The sequence below is a fragment of the Meriones unguiculatus genome, chromosome 5 (genome assembly GCF_030254825.1).
Source record: "Meriones unguiculatus strain TT.TT164.6M chromosome 5, Bangor_MerUng_6.1, whole genome shotgun sequence".
NCBI classification, from domain to species: domain Eukaryota; kingdom Metazoa; phylum Chordata; class Mammalia; order Rodentia; family Muridae; genus Meriones; species Meriones unguiculatus.
In genome coordinates this window covers 38,051,908-38,070,375 of record NC_083353.1, presented here as the reverse complement: position 1 = coordinate 38,070,375, position 18,468 = coordinate 38,051,908, and the positions used below count along the sequence as shown (strand labels likewise).

The 18,468-nt window shown below is 43.2% G+C and overlaps 1 protein-coding gene across 1 annotated transcript; it reads right to left on the bottom strand.

Annotated features, from left to right (window-relative positions):
• Positions 1 to 9,067: 9,067 nt before the first annotated feature.
• On the bottom strand, positions 9,068 to 17,590 carry Ceacam19 (CEA cell adhesion molecule 19). The gene is made up of 7 exons (XM_021628953.2): positions 17,482 to 17,590; positions 16,191 to 16,559; positions 13,143 to 13,293; positions 12,914 to 12,960; positions 12,151 to 12,245; positions 10,324 to 10,365; positions 9,068 to 9,499 (listed from the first exon to the last, which is right to left on the bottom strand). Exons 1-7 carry the CDS (start codon positions 17,534 to 17,536, stop codon positions 9,251 to 9,253), a joined length of 1,008 nt encoding a protein of 335 aa, XP_021484628.1. The 5' UTR covers positions 17,537 to 17,590; the 3' UTR covers positions 9,068 to 9,250.
• Positions 17,591 to 18,468: the final 878 nt, after the last annotated feature.

The following is an 18,468-nucleotide window of genomic DNA, read 5'->3' as shown; positions in this document are numbered from 1 at the left end:
ACATAGCCAAACAAATAGATACACAAGTAGAGGAGAAATTAGTGGCATATAAGAAGGAAATGAAAAAAGAAATAGAGGCCATCGTAGAGAGACAGGAATCCAAATTCAAACACATGAAAGAAATGGTGCAAGGCATGAAAACAGAATTAGAATCAATAAAGAAAACACAAAATGAGAAAAACCTTGAGCTGGAGAACTTGGAGAAAAGATCAGGAACCACAAAAGTAAGCACCACCAACAGAATACAAGAGATGGAAGAGAGAACCTCCGGAGCTGAAGACACACTTGCAGAAATGGATACTTCTCTCAAAGAAAAAGTAAAATCAGAAAAGTTCCAATCAAAAAATATCCAAGAAATCAAGGATGCTATGAAAAGACAAAATCTAAGAATAATAGGAATTCATGAAAAAGAAGACTCCAGACTCCAAGGTCCAGAAAATATTTTCAAGAAAATCATAGAAGAAAATTTTCCCAACTTAAAGAAAGAGATGTCCATAAATATACAAGAGGCCTACAGAACTCCAAATAGACTAGACCAGAAAAGAAACACATCACGTCATATCATAGTCAAAACACTAAATCTACAGAACAAAGAAAAGATATTAAAAGCAGCAAGGGAAAAAGGCCAAGTAACATATGAAGGTAGACCTATCAGAATCACACCGGACTTCTCATCAGAAACTATGAAAGCCAGAAGGGCCTGGGCAAGTATCATGGAGACTCTAAGAGATCACAAATGTCAACCCAGACTACTATACCCTGTAAAACTTTCAATCAACATAGATGGAGAAAAAAAATATTCCATGACAAAACTAAATTTACACAATATCTATACAGCAAACCATCCCTACAGAAGATACTAGAAGGAAAACTCCAATCCAATGAAAACAAATTCACCCAAGAAAACAGGGCATACAGATAATATCCCAACAAAAATGAAAAGAAAACAAGCAATGAAACAGGGTTAGATCACCGACTCCATTACAAAAAGAACTAACATGCATTGGTCACTATTATCTATCAATATCAATGGACTCAACTCACCAATAAAAAGACACAGGCTAACAGAATGGTTAAGAAAACAGGATCCAACATTCTGTTGCATCCAAGAAACACACCTATGCAACAAAGATAAACACTACCTCAGAGTAAAGGGCTGGAAAACTGTTTTTCAAGCAAATGGTTCCAGAAAACAAGCTGGAGTAATATCTAGCTTTATCCTAATATCTAATAAAATAGACTTTCAACCCAAGTTAATCAAAAAAGATAAGGAGGGCCAGTATATTCTCATCAAAGGAAAAATCCACCAAGAGGACATCACAATCTTGAATATCTATGCCCCAAATACAAGAGCACCAACATTCATAAATGAAACATTATTAAAGCTTAAATCATACATTGATCCTAATACCTTAATAGTGGGAGACTTCAACACTCCACGCTCACCAAGGGACAGATCAACTAGACAGACACCAAATAGGGAAATAAAAGCACTCACAGAATCCCTAAATCAAATGGACCTAATAGACGTCTACAGATTGTTTCACCCAAACTCAAAAGAGTACACCATCTTTTCAGCACCACATGGAACCTTTTCCAAAATAGACCATATAGTGGTTCACAAAGCAAGCCTCAACAAATACAAAAGGATTGAAATAATCCCTTGTATACTATCTGACCACCATGGACTAAAGCTAGACATCAACAACAACAGAAACAACAAAAAGCCGACATGCACATGGAAACTTAACAACTTACTACTCAATGACAGCTGGGTTAAAGAAGAAATAAAGAAAGAAATTAAAGTCTTCCTAGAATTCAATGAAAAGGAAGGCACAACATACCCAAATTTATGGGACACATTGAAAGCAGTGCTCAGAGGAAAATTTATAGCACTAAGTGCCTGCAAGAAGAAATTCGTAACATCACATACAAACAACTTAATGGCCCAACTGAAAACCCTAGAAAAAAAAGAAGCAGATACACCCAAGAGGAGCAGATGGCTGGAAATAATCAAACTAAGGGCTGAAATCAATCAACAAATAAAGCTATCCAAATAATGAAACAAAAAGCTGGTTCTTTGAGAAAATCAACAAGATAGACAAACCTTTAGCCAAACTAACTAAAAAGCAGAGAGAAACTATCCAGATCAGCAAAATCAGAAATGAAAATGGGGACCTAACCACAGACATTGAGGAAACCCAAACAATTATTAGGTCATACTACAAAAGCCTATATGCCACAAAATTTGAAAATCTAAATGAAATGGATAATTTTCTTGAAAGATTCCATCTACCAAAACTAAGTCAAGATCAGGTAGAAATACTGAATAGCCCCATATCTCCCAATGAAATCAAAGCAGTCATTAACAGTCTCCCCTCCAAAAAAAGCCCTGGACCAGATGGCTTCAGTGCAGAATTCTACAAGACCTTCAAAGAAGTGCTAACTCCAATTCTCCTCAAGCTATTCCACAAAATAGAAACAGAAGGAACACTACCAAACTCATTCTATGAAGCCACAGTCACCTTAATACCTAAACCACACAAAGACCCAACAAAAAAAAAGAGAACTTCAGGCCTATCTCTCTTATGAACATTGAAGCAAAAATACTCAATAAAATACTTGCAAACCTAATCCAAGAACATATCAAAGATATCATCCACCATGACCAAGTAGGCTTCATCCCAGGCATGCAAGGGTGGTTCAACATATGGAAATCCATCAATGTAATCCACTACATAAACAATCTGAAGGAGAAAAACCACATGATCATCTCCTTAGATGCCGAAAAAGCATTTGACAAAGTCCAACACCCATTCATGTTTAAAGTCTTGGAGAGATCAGGGATACAAGGCACATACCTAAAGATAGTAAAGGCAATATACAGCAAGCCTATAGCTAACATCAAACTCAATGGAGAGAAACTTAAATCAATCCCACTGAAATCAGGGACAAGACAAGGCTGTCCATTGTCCCCATATCTCTTCAACATAGTACTTGAAGTCCTAGCCAGAGCAATAAGAAAACTAAAGGAGATCAAGGGGATACAAATTGGAAAGGAAGAGGTCAAAGTGTCACTATTTGCAGATGATATGATAGTATACATGAGCGACCCCAAAAATTCAACCAGAGAACACCTTCAGCTGATAAGCACCTTCAGCAAAGTGGCAGGATACAAAATCAACTCAAAAAAATCAGAAGCCCTCCTATATACCAAAGACAAAAAGGCTGAGAAAGAAATTAGGGAAACAACACCCTTCACAATAGCCACTAATAACATAAAGTACCTTGGTGTGACTCTAACCAAGCAAGTGAAAGACCTGTTCGAGAAAAACTTCAAGTCTCTGAAGAAAGAAATCGAAGAAGATATCAGAAGATGGAAAGATCTCCCGTGCTCATGGATTGGTAGGATTAACATTGTGAAAATGGCCATACTGCCAAAAGCAATCTACAGATTCAATGCAATTCCCATCAAAATACCAACTCAATTCTTTACAGACCTTGAAAAAAAGATTCTCAGCTTCATATGGAGAAACAAAAAACCCAGAATCTCCAAAACGATCCTGTACAACAACAGATCATCTGGAGGTATCTCCATCCCTGATCTCAAGCTGTACTACAGGGCAACAGTAATAAAAACTGCATGGTATTGGCATAGAAACAGAAAGGAGGATCAATGGAACCACATAGAAGACCCAGAAATAAATCCACACACCTATGAATACTCAATATTTGACAAAGAAGCCAAATCCATTCAATGGAAAAAAGACAGCATCTTCAACAAATGGTGCTGGACCAACTGGATGTCAACATGCAGAAAAATGAAAATAGATCCATATTTATCACCCTGCACAAAACTAAAGTCAAAGTGGATCAAGGACCTCAACATAAAACCAGATACCCTAAATCAATTGGAAAAAAAAATTGGGGAACTTCCTGAACAGAATACCAACAGCACAGGCTCTAAGAGCAACAATCAATAAATGGGACCTCATGAAACTGAAAAGTTTCTGTAAAGCAAAGGATACCATCATCAAAACAAAACGACTGCCTACAGATTGGCAAAGAATCTTCACTAACCCTTTATCTGACAGAGGACTAATATCCAGTATATACAAAGAACTAAACAAGCTGAAAAGCAGCAAACCAAGTAGTCCAATTAAAAAATGGGGAACAGAGCTAAACAGAGAATTCTCGACAGAGGAATATCGAATGGCAGAAAAACACTTAAAGAAATGCTCATCCTCATTAGCCATCAGGGAAATGCACATCAAAACAACCCTGAGATATCACCTTACACCCATCAGAATGGCCAAGATGAAAAACTCAAGCGATAACACATGCTGGAGATGTTGTGGAGAAAGGGGAACCCTCCTCCAGTGCTGGTGGGAATGTAAACTAGTACAACCACTCTGGAAAGCTATCTGGCGCTTTCTAAGACAATTAGAAATAATGCTTCCTCAAGACCCAGCTATACCATTGCTAGGTATATACCCAAAGTTCGTTCAAGTACACAAAAGGGATACTTGCTCAACCATGTTTATAGCAGCTTTATTTGTAATAGCCAGAACCTGGAAACAACCCAGATGTCCATCAATGGAGGAATGGGTACAGAAATTATGGTATTTTTACACAATGGAATACTACTCAGCAATCAAAAAGGAGGAAATCATGAAATTTGCAGGCAAATGGTGGGATCTAGAAAAGATCATTCTGAGTGAAATATCCCAGAAGGAGAAAGACAAACATGGGATATACTCACTTATATAGGCCTATAAGATATGATAAACATAATGAAATCTATATACCTAAAAAAGATAATCAATTGAGCGGACATGGGGTAAGATGATCAATCCTCGTTTAGAAAGACAGATGGGATGTGCATTGAACGTATAACAGGAGTCTACTGAGCGCATCTGAAAAACTCTAACTAGCAGTGTTTTCAAAGCAAAGACTCATGACCAAACCTTTGGCAGAGTACAGGGAATCATAAGAAAGAAGGGGAGTTAGTCTGATGGGGAAAGGCTAGGAGCTCCACAAGGACCAAATATATCTGGGCGCAGGGTCTTTTCTGAGACTGACATTCAACCAAGGACCATGTATGGATATAACCTAGAACCTCCTCCACTCAGATGTAGCCTGTGGTAGCTCAGTAACCAATTGGTTTCCCAAAGTGAGGGGAACAAGGACTATTTCTAACAGGAGCTCAATGACTGGCTCTTTGGCCTCCCCACCGCACAAGGGAGGAGCAGTCCTGTTAGGCCACAGAGGAGAGCTTTGCAGCCAGTCCTGAAGATACCTGATAAAACAGGATCAGATGAATGGGGAGGAGGTCCCCCCTATCAGTGGACTTGGAAAGGGGCACTGTGGAGATGAGGGAGGGAGGGAGCGACTGGGAGGGAATGAGGGATCGGGACATGGCTGGGATACAGAGTTAATAAAATGTAACTGATAAAAAAATAATAATAAAATTAAAAAAAAATATTCCTCTGTTGAGAATTCTCTGTTTAGCTCTAGACTTGGAGCTGGGAATCTTCTTTTTCTTTTATTCTTAATATTCATAGGCTTTATCTTTTGATAGTGTTCTTGATTTCTTATATGTTTTGTGTCTGGAACTTTTTGGATTTAATATTTTCCTTGACTGATGTATATTTTTTCAATTGTATCTGCCACACTTGTAATTCTCTACTCTTTTTCTTGTATTCTGTTGACGATGCTTGTTTCCATTTTCTTCTCTAAGATTGCCATCTACAGAATTTCTTCAGTTTGTTTTATTTATTTTTTCTATTTCTATTTTCACATCTTGAACCATCATATTCATTTCCTTTACCTGTTTTATTGTATTATCCATCCAGTATTTCTTTAAGGAATTTATTCATTTCTTCTTTAAAGGTCTCTATCATCTTCATAGGAATAGATTTAAAGTAATTTTCTTTTATTTTAGCTCTTTTATTATATTCAGGGCTTATTGCAGTTGGAGAGCTGGGTTCTTATGCTGACTTTTAGCCTTCTGGCTGTCCCTTGTGTTGGCTGGGTGTTCCTGATGCCACAAGGCTCCTTAGGAAAATGTTTATATCTCCAGTCTGGTGGCCCTCCCTAGGCCTGTAGAGTTAGGGTCAGGGTTAGCCCTATGTTTAGAGTTAGGGTTATGGTTGGGATTAGGTCTAGTGTTGAGTTTAGCTTTAGGGTTAGGGTTACTGCTAGGGCTATGATTAGAGTTAGTATTAGTGTTATGGTAACTGCTAGGGCTAAGCTTAGGATTAGATTTAGTTTTAGGGGTCATATAAGGGTTATGGTTTGTGTTTAAATTGGTGTTAGGGTAAATGTTAGTGTTAGGGTTTAGTTTTAGGGGTCATATAAGGGTTATGGTTTGTGTTTAAATTGGTGTTATGGTAAATGTTAGTGTTAGGGTTTAGTTGAAGGCTTTGGTTGTGGTTAGGGCTAGTGTTAGGATTGTGCAAGGGGTAGAGTTAGGGTTTGGGTTAGGGTTAAATCTAGGGCTAGGGTTAGAGTTAGAGTTAGGTTTAGGTTAGGGTTAGAACTTTGTCCAGAATTAGAGGTAGAAGTAATGTTAGGGTTGGAGATAGGGTTATTACGAGGCTTAGGGTAAGGGCTAGGATTAGGGTTAGGTTTAGTGTCAGGGTTTGGCTAAGGGCTAGTTTTATGGTTAGGGTTGGGTTAGGGTTCAGGGTTAGGGTTAGTCTGCTAGTCTTTACCCTCTGATATAAAATTGCCTACAGTGGGAAAAAGAGCCAGAATCTCAGCTGTGTAGAGAAGGTGAGTGCGGCCTGCAGGCATCTTTCCCAGGGTTTCTGCTGGATAATGTGAGCATCTTATTTGATTTTTTTTTCATTTAACATTTGTTTGGTATTTATTAATTTTTAGATTTATTTTTCATTTATTTATTTTTGATTCTTAGAGACAAAGTTTCTCTGTGTTGTCCTAGCTATCCCGGAACTCACTCTGTAGAGCAAGCTGGCCTCAAACTTGAAGAGATCCTCCTGCTTATGCCTTTTTTTTGTAGTGAAATTTAAAGTGTGCACCACACCACCAAGCTTGCTATTTATTCTTCTACATTAGCTTGCTATATACTTAATAAAGTCACTCATTCAAAAAGGAAAATATGGCTACTGTAGTTCATTCTCCAGACTGTCCATGGAAGTGAAATGGTTAGGCTAAAAGACCTTATCTGAAAAAATGTTGGTTGGAAATGGGTTGAAGGTATGTTTAGAATAGCTAGGAATAATGATCCCCGCCCCCTCCAAGAAGTCACTTAAGCCAAGGAATCTTCCCTCAGATAACTTTCAAACTGGCATGGTGACTCTATCTTAGAGCATCCCCAAGACCCCAGCTCTCTCACTTGCTCCCCTCCTTGTCAGAGAAGAATATTCTCTCTGTAAACAGTTTATAACACTTCTGTCCATATTTGATTGTCCTTGAACTTAATCACATGGTGACACAATCTAGTTAAAAGGGAGTCTGGGAAATGTAGTTTTTATGTTGAAGAGACTGGATCTTCTCACCTGATGTCAGAGTGATAAGGTTTATGCCCCATTTTATTCACAATATGGCTCAGTAAGGGTTTACTTCTCACTCTTGCCACATTCCTGTCTCAGGTAGACAGGTTTAACAAGGGTCAGCAGAACTCTGCTTTAATGTGGGCTCACTCAGAAACCAGAATGACATGGTTAGTCACTGTGATGGAAATAGTCAGGGAACACGATGGCACACCTGGAAGCAATTCTTACATTTCATTAATTAAAGCAAGTCACATGTTGCACCCTAATTAGGGGCCCAAGAAAGTGCAATTCCACCTGTGCCCAGAAGAGGACGAGCACAGTTTGAAGATCATCAGACCAAACCAGAACTACAACTCCATCAAGTACACACACACACAAATGCACACACACACACTCAAATAAAAATAAATATTTTTTATAATTATAAATTTGGTGGTGGTGGTGGTGGTACGTCTTTAACCTAGCACTCGAGAGAGGTAGAGGCAAGTCAGTCTAGTGAGTTCAAGGCCAACCTGGTCTACAGTAAGTTCCAGTACACCTATGGCTACACAGAGAGACTTTGTCTCAGGAATTATTTTTTGGAAAGAAATAATTAAGCCCTGGTTCATTTATTAATTCTGACTCCTTCGGTCTGAGGCCACATGGTTTATCTGGGTGGCCATCTGAGCTATAGACTGGTTATATGAGATCAAGGCCTGGGAAGTCCCCTCAGAGGGACTAATTTGTATACTGTAAATCAGCTGGGACTGTAACTTCTCCTCCATCAGATCCTTCAGCATTCCCATTTCCTGTTTGCTGGAATGAACTACTACCAAATAAGTGGCTTAAACCAACATGAGTTTATTATCTTGCAGTCACAGATGCCAGGAGTCCAAAGCAGATGTCACTGATCTGTGGTCCTGTTGGCCATAGGGTTGAATGCTTGTGGAGGCCTGAGGGGTTGTGGGGACCACTTTCTTGAGCTTTCAAGCTTCTAAAGTCTTCTCCTGTTCTGTGGTGCAAGGACTGTCATCATTTCCCAGTAACTCATCATTTCTATGTGTCCCCTGTGGTGGTGTGATGTGACTCTGACTCCCAGCCCCATTGAGGATTGAACCCCTGGTTTCTCTTTGCTTGGCAGGTACTCCACCAGCTGAGCCATGGCCCTCACTGGTGGGTTTTAGGCGAGGGCTCCTATAGGAGGCCTTGTCTCCCCAGCCCAGTGGGTTCTGGGTAGGTGCTCTACAATTGTGCTATACAGTCCCAGCCCAGTCCCAGTGGCTGATATTGAGACAGGTAAAGGTGACCCTTACATAACTGTCCAGGGCTGTTTTCTTTGGATAGGTGATTTGCTCTACAGTTCCTTATGTTGTGGTGACCACCAACCATAAAATTGTTTTCTTTGGTACTTCATACTGTAATTTTGTTAGTTATGAATCATAATGTAAATATTTGTGCTTTCCAGTTGTCTCAGGCAACCCCTGTAAAAGTGCCATTAGACACTCCTAAAAGGTTCATGACCCACATGTTAAGAACCACTGGTGGTTCTGGACTTGCTTTCTCCCCAAGGTAAGGGCTTCTGGGTTGAGAAAAGATGGGATTTTTTTTTTGGCTGGGATACCTTTGAGGTAGACCAAAGGCCTTCTTCCCACCCCAGAGGTACAGATTGGAACCCTGGCTTTGGGAAAGCAGGGTTAGGCAGGTGGCCCCAAAGAGCTGCAAGAAGCCTAGACTGAAGGTTGTTGGGATACTCAGGATCTGGGGTTGTCAGTCTCCCATCCAGTCCCGTGGGATACTGGCCAATGTGATGCTGGGTCTGTGGTGGATCCCATCTTGCCAGTTCCCAGCAGCTTTGTCCTGTGTGTGTCACATGTGTGTTTACTGCACATGTGAGGCCCTGAGTGGTGTGGTCCAGTGTCTTCTTGGCAGGCAGGTTCCAAAGACCACCAGGAAGTTGGCACCAGCTGGCAGTATGGGGCTGAGTCAGGGTTTAGTAGATCCTAGAAAAAGCAGGGAGAGAAGCTGTGAAGGGCAGGGGAAGTGGAGGTAAAGAGAGAAACTGCAGGGGTGAGGAGCAGGCAGAATATGACAGACAGAAGATGGAACCAAGGATTGAGCCCTAAAGTTATGGAAGCAGAAGAGATGGAAATAAAATAACAGAAAGGATCAGGGTCAGATAAGAAAAGGGAGAGGATGAGCTTCAAAGAAACCAAGATTGGAGAGAGAAAGAAAGAGAGAGAGAAAGAGAGAGAGAGAGAGAGAGAGAGAGAGAGAGAGAGAGAGAGAGAGAGAGAGAAAGAAATGAAGAAATAAAGATGGGTGAGGAGGAGATGGAAGATAAAGAGAAGGGAGACATAGAGAAGGAGTAAAGGAGAGAGAGGGAGAGCAGAAGAGCAAAGAATCATATACATAGATGTAGACAGAGGGGCACCCAGAAGGGGATTGGAGAGATTTGAGACCCAATCCAGAACTAGGTCACTGCATGGACTGAAGTTCCATTATTGCTTGACCTGTTGTGCTGTGTGTCCCTGCACAATCTCCTTTACCTCTCTGGGCCTTGTTTACCCTGTACAGATTTGAAGCTTTGGGTCATTTTTTACAGAGGAGTATCCCAGGTCCAGGAAGTCAAGGGGCATGTTCAGTGCTCAGTCTCAAGGAAGCTGAAACAGGCTTCACTGGAGAGCTTTCCTGTGAGAGGGGTGGGGCAGTATAGTCCCTATCCCTTGCCATCTGACCCTCCCTGCTCCTGGCTCCATAAGGTTCTTGAGGAGGTTGGGTGAAGAGGTAAGAGAAGGGGGAGGGAGGAGTGGGGCATGACCCATACCTGATAGTGCTGATTCTCCTGGGATGCTTGTGGAGGCAGGCTCTGCAAGAGAGAGATACAGGTGAGGGAGTTTCTTACACCCTCCAACCCTTGACCCTAATATTATGACATACATACCCAGAATCAGAGACCTGATTACCCTTCTAATTGTAAGGACCCTGCACACAGGGAACTCACCCCTTGCAGGTCAACACACCTGAGGCAATGGGCCTGACAGTGAGAGCTTTTAGAGTGCTGAGGTGCTGGGCAATTACATCATGAATGCTTAGCTTCTCCCCCACTTGTGTTTTAAGCAATTAGACTTTGCTTTTTAACATTTTCTCTCTGTCTTTGTCTGCTTTAAAAACATATTATTATTGCCAGGCAGTGGCAAAAGCACTGGTGGCTGTGGCAGCTGTGGTTGGGCACACCTTTAATCACAACACTCAGAAAGCAGAGGCAGGCGAATCTCTGAGTTTGAGGCCAGCCTGGTCTACAGAGCAAGTTCCAGGATAGCTAGGGCTACACAGAGAAACCCTGTCTCAAAAAATCAAAACTGAAAAGGAATTATTGTATGTAGGGGTGTGTGTCACAGCATACTAATAGAGGTCTGAAGATTAGTTGTGGAATCAGTTCTCTTTGGCTTTTATGCAGGCTCCAGGGATGAAACTCAGGTACCCAGGATAGCGGGCCATGTGACTTTACCTGCTCAGCTATTTCTCTGGCATTTTGTTTTCCTTATCTCTTAAAGATTATTATTTTTTTAGTTTTTATGTGTGAGTCTGTGTATGCATGTGTCTGTACCCCTGTGTGTGTGAGAGAAAGAGAGACTGTTGAGTCTGTGTGAGTGTGTGTATGTCTCTGTGCATGATATATTGTTTGTATGTCTCTGTGTGGTGTGTTATCTGTGTTTGTCTAGCTGTGTCTGTATATCTGTGTGTGATGTGTATGTGTCTGTGTATGGTGTGGTTTCTGTGTGTCTGGATGTTTGTGTGCTGTGGTGTCTGTATGTGTATGTGTGTGCGTGACTGTATGTCTGTGTGTCAGTGCTGTGTGTATGGTGTCTGTGCTCTCTCTCTCTCTCTCTCTCTCTCTCTCTCTCTCTCTTTGTGCTATTTGTGTGCACCATGTGAATGTGGCTGCCCAGTGAGAGCTAGTACAGGCATCAGGTCCTTGCAGCTGCAGTTATAGGCAGTATGGGTGCTGGGTCCTCAAAAGCAGAAAGTGCTGAGCCATCTCTCCAGCTAGTTCTTGCCCCTCTTATTGTTGTTGTTGTTGTTGTTGATTTTTGAGACAGGGCCTCAGTCTAGCACAGGCTGGTCTTGATTCTCCTGCCTCTAGTGCCCACATGCTGGGATGGTAGTTGAAGAGGAAATATGGCCCTTTGGTGGCTCTGTCTGAACATTGTGTGGCTTTCTGGGCTGTCACCAGTGCTGGGGTATGGGTGCCACATTCCTACAAGTAATCCAATAAACTTACTGGTCCACCAGCTGAATCCTTGCTTTAATTGCCATGGGTCCCTCTCTCGTATGAAGAACACACAAGATTTAGAGAGAAGGTCTGGCAAGGTGGCTCAATGAGGGCAAATTGTTTGTCACTAATCCTGAGTATCTGAGTTTGATTCCTAACACTCACATGGTGGAAGGAAAGAACTGACTTCCACAAGTTGTCTTCTGACCTTTTCACTCATGTCATGGTGTTTGTCCCCCTTCCTCTGTCCCCTCCATGTACACAAAGGAAGGAACAGAAGAAAAAAAATGAGTGGACTGGAGAGAGAAGAGTCGTGGTTTCCAGTCATCATAGTTAACTTGGAGACAAGGCCTTGTGAGAAGCAAGCTCTAAATGGACAGGACTCACCATGGCTGAGTTCACTGGCCCCACATCACTGACAGGGGGTATCAGGAAGACTGGAGATGGCATCACTTCATAGATGTTGCTGTCACCTGAAGTAGAGGAGAAAGGAGGTCTCACTGGCAGATGACTTCTGTAGGCCTGCTCTGCCCGCCTGTCCATTTCACTCATTCAGTCACTCAACCAACATTTGGGAAAACCCCTCCTCCTGCCAACTGTGTGCTGGGGTCACAATGGTGGCCCAGAAAATCCAGGCTATGCATTCCTAGTACTCAAATTCCCCTGGGGGAAGAGAGAGGCATCTCCAGGGAGTGACAACTCACAGAAGTCTAAGGCTGAGAATGAGGGAGGAGGATAGAGAAACATAGAAACAGGTGCTTAGCCAGCTTGAATTCAGAGATGACTACCTGGAGGAAGGGTCATCTGAGACAGTGAGATGAGGTGAGGACTAAGCGGAGATTTGAGGGAAGTATGCAGAAGCCTGGCAAGAGAGATCACTATCTGAAGACAAAGGAGCCTAAGAGTCATTCTAGGGAGACAGAAGTCTGTCCAGAGGCACTGGGAGGGCACCTATGGAAGGCTTTGTGAGCAGGAAACTACTTAGGAGCAGGGACCCTGGAGGTTTAGAAGGGGCTTAATCTTCTCAGATCTCCTCAGTGAGTCCAAGGATCCCAGAGGGCTCGGCCTGCATGTGGGACTATGGACCTCTAAATCAGGGATACAGAAATTCTGTGCGGAAAGACATTTCCTCCTGACTTACCAGATTCAGGGCTAGTGTTTGTCTTTGGCTTCTCTGTAGCTGGTATCCTAGGGGTACATAAAATAACCCTGAGATGCTGTAGTTGTGCAAGGGGACCCTGACAATCTGTAGACTCTGCCTCCTTGATTCCCACCCATTAAACTGACCCTTACCCAGTCTGGGAAAGACAGGGTACCTAGAGAGGAAAAAGAGGGGGTGGAGGACAGAGAGGGAGGTCTGGGACCAGTACCTGGGGCTCTGGACCTTCCGGCTTTGAGTGATCAGGAGGTAGGCAATACCACTTACAAGCAGTGATGCCATAACAAGACTTCCAATAATGGTAGCTGCCATGATCCCAGCATTGACAGGAAGGTGTCTGGTGGCTGAGAACTCATGAGCATCTGGGAATTAGGGTTGTGTCAGTGAAGATTTTTGTGTGTCCTTACTTAATTATTTTTCTTTACAGTGCCATACTATGCCTGCTAGACACCCACTATTCCACCAAGCCACATTCTGGGAATCTCAATGGGGCATTCTAACCAGGGCCTCTACCACTAAGCCACATCCTCACTGGGGATTCTAGGCAGGGGCTCTGCCACTGAGTCACATCTCCTGCCCCTCACTGGAGGGTTCTAGGCAGGGGCTTTGCTGGTGATCTAAATCTTCTCAGTCCATGCTTTTTTATAAATTATCATTTTTCAAATGTTATTATTTTGAGATAAGGTCTCCAATACCCCCAGGCTAGCCTCCAATTTACTATATAGCTGAGGATCACCTTGAATTTCTTTGTGTTTATATTAATGCATGCATGTATGCATGTTCATGACTCATGTGGATGTGGATGCATGCAGGTGCATGCAGGTAAAGACAAGACAATGAGGTCAATTTTCTTCCTTATTCATTTTCTCCCTTGCATTTTTTTTTTAGACAATATCTGTTACTCAGCATAGAGTTCCCTCCTTGGCTAGGTTGGGTGACCAGCAAAAGCTGCTTCAGAGACTTGCCCAGTCCTGGAATTATAGGTGTGTAGTTCATATGTTGCTAGAGACCTAACCCAGGACTTCATGTGTGCTAAGCAAGCACTCTGCCAACTGAGAGACATGTATATCTTATGTATTGTATGTATATGAATGTTTTGCCTGTATGTATGTCTTTGCACCATATCCATGCTGAGTGCTTGCAAAGGCAATAGGGAGCATTGGATTCCCTGGAAATGGAGCTCTAGATGATTGTGAGGCAACATGTGGGTGCTGGGAACCAAACCTGTGTCCTTTGGAAGAGTAGTCAGTCAGGGCTCTTATGTGTGAACCGTTTGTTGCTTCAAGAGCCCTAAAAATCATTTCTTTCTCTTTCCTTCTCAACTTTTCCCTTCCCCTTTTAATTTGGAGGCAGGATTTCAATAAGTTGTTCAGTGGGGCTTTGCACTTTCCATCCTCCTGTCCCAGTCATCAGGCTGTGCTTGAATCTCACCCCAGGTGGGGCTCAAGGCCATGGGCTGATGGGGTTAAGGTGTTCTGAGTCCCTCATCATTTTTCATTGTCCATCAGACAGGAGAAGCCTCCCTCTTGTAACATGTTATTTTTCTTGAGTATAGAGAGTGAGTTTATCAACTGAGCCATAAGACATTTTTTTTTTAAATTCCAAGGTCCAGATTCAAACAGTGTCTCCCACTCTGTGTTCTTCAGTGCTGTGACTTGTTATTCTGAAAAGCTTGAGAGTCTGAACCCCCTTCTTTGTTTTTTGTTTGTGTGTTTGTTTTCCTGTTTTTGTTTTCCCAGAGAGTTTCTCTGTGTAGCCCTCTCTGTCCTGGAGCTCCCTCTATAGACCAGGCTGGCCTTCAACTCAGAGATTCACAGGCCTCTGCCTCCCAAATGCTGGGATTAAAGGCATGTGCCACCACTGCCTGGTTTAGCCCTCTTCTTTGAGTGTAAGACTCTAAGTGGCAAAAGAATGTCATGTTAGTGTGGATGCAAGAACAGAGTAAGCAGCAGCTAGGGGAGCTTACAGTACTGCTCAGGATAGAGCCCCTGCTTAGAATCTTTCAGGGAGGGGCTGGAGGTATGATCTCTCTCTCTTTCTCTCTCTCTCTGTCTCTCTTTCCTTTCTTTCTTGTTTTGTTTTGTTTTGAGACAAATTTCTCTGTGTAGCCCTGGCTGCCCTGGAACTTGCTCTGTAGACCAGGCTGGCCTTGAGCTTAGGGGCTTGCTGGTCTTTGCCTCATGAGTGCTGGAATTAAAGGCATGTGTCCCCACTGCGTGGCTTTTTCCCCTCTTTATTTATTTATTCACCTGGTGCCCACACCAGCAAGTGGAAGTCAAAAGACAACTGTCAGAGTTGGATTTCTTTTACTCTGCAGGTTTGGGGAATCAAAATTAGTCCATCAGGCTTTCCCCCTTGAGCTATCTTACTAATCCTGTTGACATTTTTGAGACAAGGTCCTGTTCTGTTGCCCAGTCCAAACTGTAACTCATCATGTAGCCTAGGTTGCCTCAGAATTCCTCACTGCCCTGACCCAGCTTCCTCCATGCTGGGTGACATGTCTATTCCACCATACCTAACTAAGGGTCATCTTCTTTACTGAGACCACTCTGATGACCTCCCTTCCTGTGTCATCTTAGCTTACTTAGTATTCTGAGCCAGGCAAAGTGTAAATCCAGTGTGCCTCAGTTTTTCCCCCTGTAAAATGGAGACAACAATGGTGACTGCCTCAGGAGCTTTTTTAAGTGACAAAGCATTACTATATTGTAATGGTCATTGTGAAAGCAGAATGGCTCTGGGGGGCACTTGGAAAAACCTAGCAATGTCTGTGGTTCTTGTGAGTAGCAAGCAAGCACTAGTAATATCTAGTGAGACCAGAGAGGTTCTAAAACTTCTCTGAGATGCACAGCCCTCTACCCTAAGCTATCAGCCAGTCCTAATGATCAGCCTTATCCAGGAAAAGTATTTAGAATCACACTTGGCCTGGTAAGATTCCCAAAAAGTGTTCGATGTCAATACTGTCCTCCACCCTGTCTCCTAGCCTTTCATCTGGAGCAGCCACATCAATAAACACTTGACTAGTGAATAAGAAAATTGAGCAGTTCATCAGGGCCAGGCATATAAAAGGTGCTCAATGTATATGGGAATAATCAGTATATGGGAAGAACTAATGAAATGGGTGTGCCTTAGGGTCTGGGAGACCTATGGTCTAGTACACCGTGGGTGCTCTTAATAAACACACAGTGTGCATATGAATGAGGAGGTCAAATGAAATAGTGTTTGCACATGCCCTGCATCCCACCATAGCCTTTCCACTTACCAGCTACCTGTACCTCAGTCTTGGCCTTAATTGTCCACACAGGGTTGATGGTGACAGCCACTTGGTAGGTGCCACTGTCTGAAGGTTGGGCGCCTCGAAGAAGCATGGAACCATTGGGGAAGCCAACAATGTCTCGCTGTCCCATGGCACTGCCATCCCTCTGGGGCCTCATTAGCCCAGGGATGTAAGAGAATAGCCTTGTGCCTCCAGAAGTCTCCTCCCCTAAGTACCAGATAAAGTCCTGGACAGTGCTGGGGACACCGTGAAGGGATAATAGAAGGTCTCGGTTCTTTTGAGGCTGCTCTGGAATCTTCTGAATGTGGAGGGCTGCCTGGGAGCCTTGGGGCAGCCAGAGAGCTAAGATCAAGGCTATGGGAAAAAAATGGAGGAAGCTTAAGTTTGACTGTGGGGAGGAGATAACAAAATCTTTCTCTCTATGGACACTTAACTGGAAGTAAAGACTCTGAGGGCTGTTCATTAAAAAGACAACGAGATTAATTAGTGATATCTGCCCTGGGTGCAGGAGTAGGAATACTGGCACAGATGCCACAAATCTGAAGGATTTTCTGCCCTGGTCTGTCCCTAAACACTTGGACCCTCTGAATTTATTCATTCAACCAATATTTAAGGACATATCTATTATATCAGTTATCATCCCAAATACATCATAGGCCTAAACTTCCATTTTTGCCCTCCTCCTTTTCCTCTTCTCATTCTTTGAGACTGAGCTTTTTCTGTGTAGCTCTGGCTGTCTTAGAGCTCACTCTAGACCAGGCTGCCCTGGTCATAGAGATCTGCCTGCCTCTGGTTCCTATGTGCTGGGAACAAAGGCATGTGCCACCACCTCCCGTTTTCCTTTCTTTTTTTTTAAGTCAAGGTCACCTAGAACTCACTATGCTGTTCAGCTCAAATTTGTGATCCTCCTGACTCATCCTCAGAGTGCTTCCATTATAGATATGCAGCACCATGGTTGGCCCTTTCCTAAGATTTTCGCTTTTTATTTGAGACAAGGTCTCAATTGGACCAGGCTAGCCTTGAACTGGCTATGTAGTTCAAGATGTCCTTCTACCTTCCAAATAATGGGATTCTAGGTGGGACTCACCAGTTCAGGCTCTGTCTCTAGTCCCCTCCCTCACTCTCTTCCCAGAACACAGTAGGGAAGCAAACACTAATTCCTATCCTCACAGTTCTGAAATCCTAGAAAAATTTAGATCTGAAATAGGGATGGAGCTGTAATGCTACTATTCTGCTCCATCTTGGCCCTCAGTCCTTGAGGTTGTTTCCTCCTTACCTGAGAACAGGAGGCCCTTTGAGAAGCAGCCCAGGGTCTGGGTGTGAATCTCCATCTTGCTTCTTGTAGAGAAAGCAAAGGCACCTGAGAGCCACAGTGTCAGTCTTGCTCTCTGAAGAGTGAAGTTCAGTGTGGCATCCAAGGGGTGGGGGTGTCTCAAGACACAGCTGTGGAGGCCCAGCATCACCTTACACTGTCTCTCAGCCTATTGAGGCTCCACCCATGCCCAGAGATGAGGCACACATACTGGTTGGACCAGTCTTCTAGGGTGACTGGGAACTTCCCAGGCCTCCTTGCCAACCCCTCCCTTCTCTTCCCACTCAGCATGGCTGGCTATGGGAAACAGCAAGATAGCCTCTGGTTGAGCAATCCCTCCTCCTCACTACCTCCCTCAGAAGGCAAGACTGAGAAACTGAACTTCAGGCAAGTGGGCAAGTCAGTGAGTAGAAGAGGTGGTGTTCACTCTAAATTACTTTTTCTTTAAACATTTGTGTATGTGTGGGACATAGTGACTCCCTCTTGAGGATCTGACTCAGGTTAACAGGCTTGGTGGCAAACACTTGGACCTTCTGAGACAGCTTGTCAACTACGCTGAGTTTTTTGTTTGTTTGTTTGTTTTAATTCATGCACTAAATCCAGAAACTACTCCTGTGTTTAAACTGTGGCCTGATGGGGCTTAGGAAGGGTTCTTCCTGCCTTCAGCCCTGTGTTGGCACAGCCCCCACTGCAAACCCAACTCAGATAAGGGTGTGATTAGAGGAGAGATGAAAACCAAGGGGGATTAAGAAAGAGCCTGGAATGAAGAAGGGAGGGCTCTCTGGAAGAGGCAACTTATCCTGAAAGACCTGGAATCAGGAGAAAAATGATGGACACACATCTGCCCCAGGCTGCCCAGCTCATGCAAAGGGACAGAGGCTGAGCTAGCCACTTAGGTGCAACTGTGAAATCTGGGTCAGTGAGGTATTGGGAAAGGCTGGATGAGGCCAG

What these genes read in the sequence shown, in the direction of transcription:
- Ceacam19 (XM_021628953.2), bottom strand. Translation starts at nt 17,536, where the DNA reads ATGGAGATTCACACCCAGACCCTGGGCTGCTTCTCAAAGGGCCTCCTG. An exon ending in AAAGGGCCTCCTGTTCTCAG is followed by an intron (nt 16,560 to 17,481) that starts GTAAGGAGGAAA and finishes TTTTTCCCATAG; the next exon opens with CCTTGATCTTAGCTCTCTGG. An exon ending in AAACACTAGCCCTGAATCTG is followed by an intron (nt 12,246 to 12,913) that starts GTAAGTCAGGAG and finishes CCTCTACTTCAG; the next exon opens with GTGACAGCAACATCTATGAA.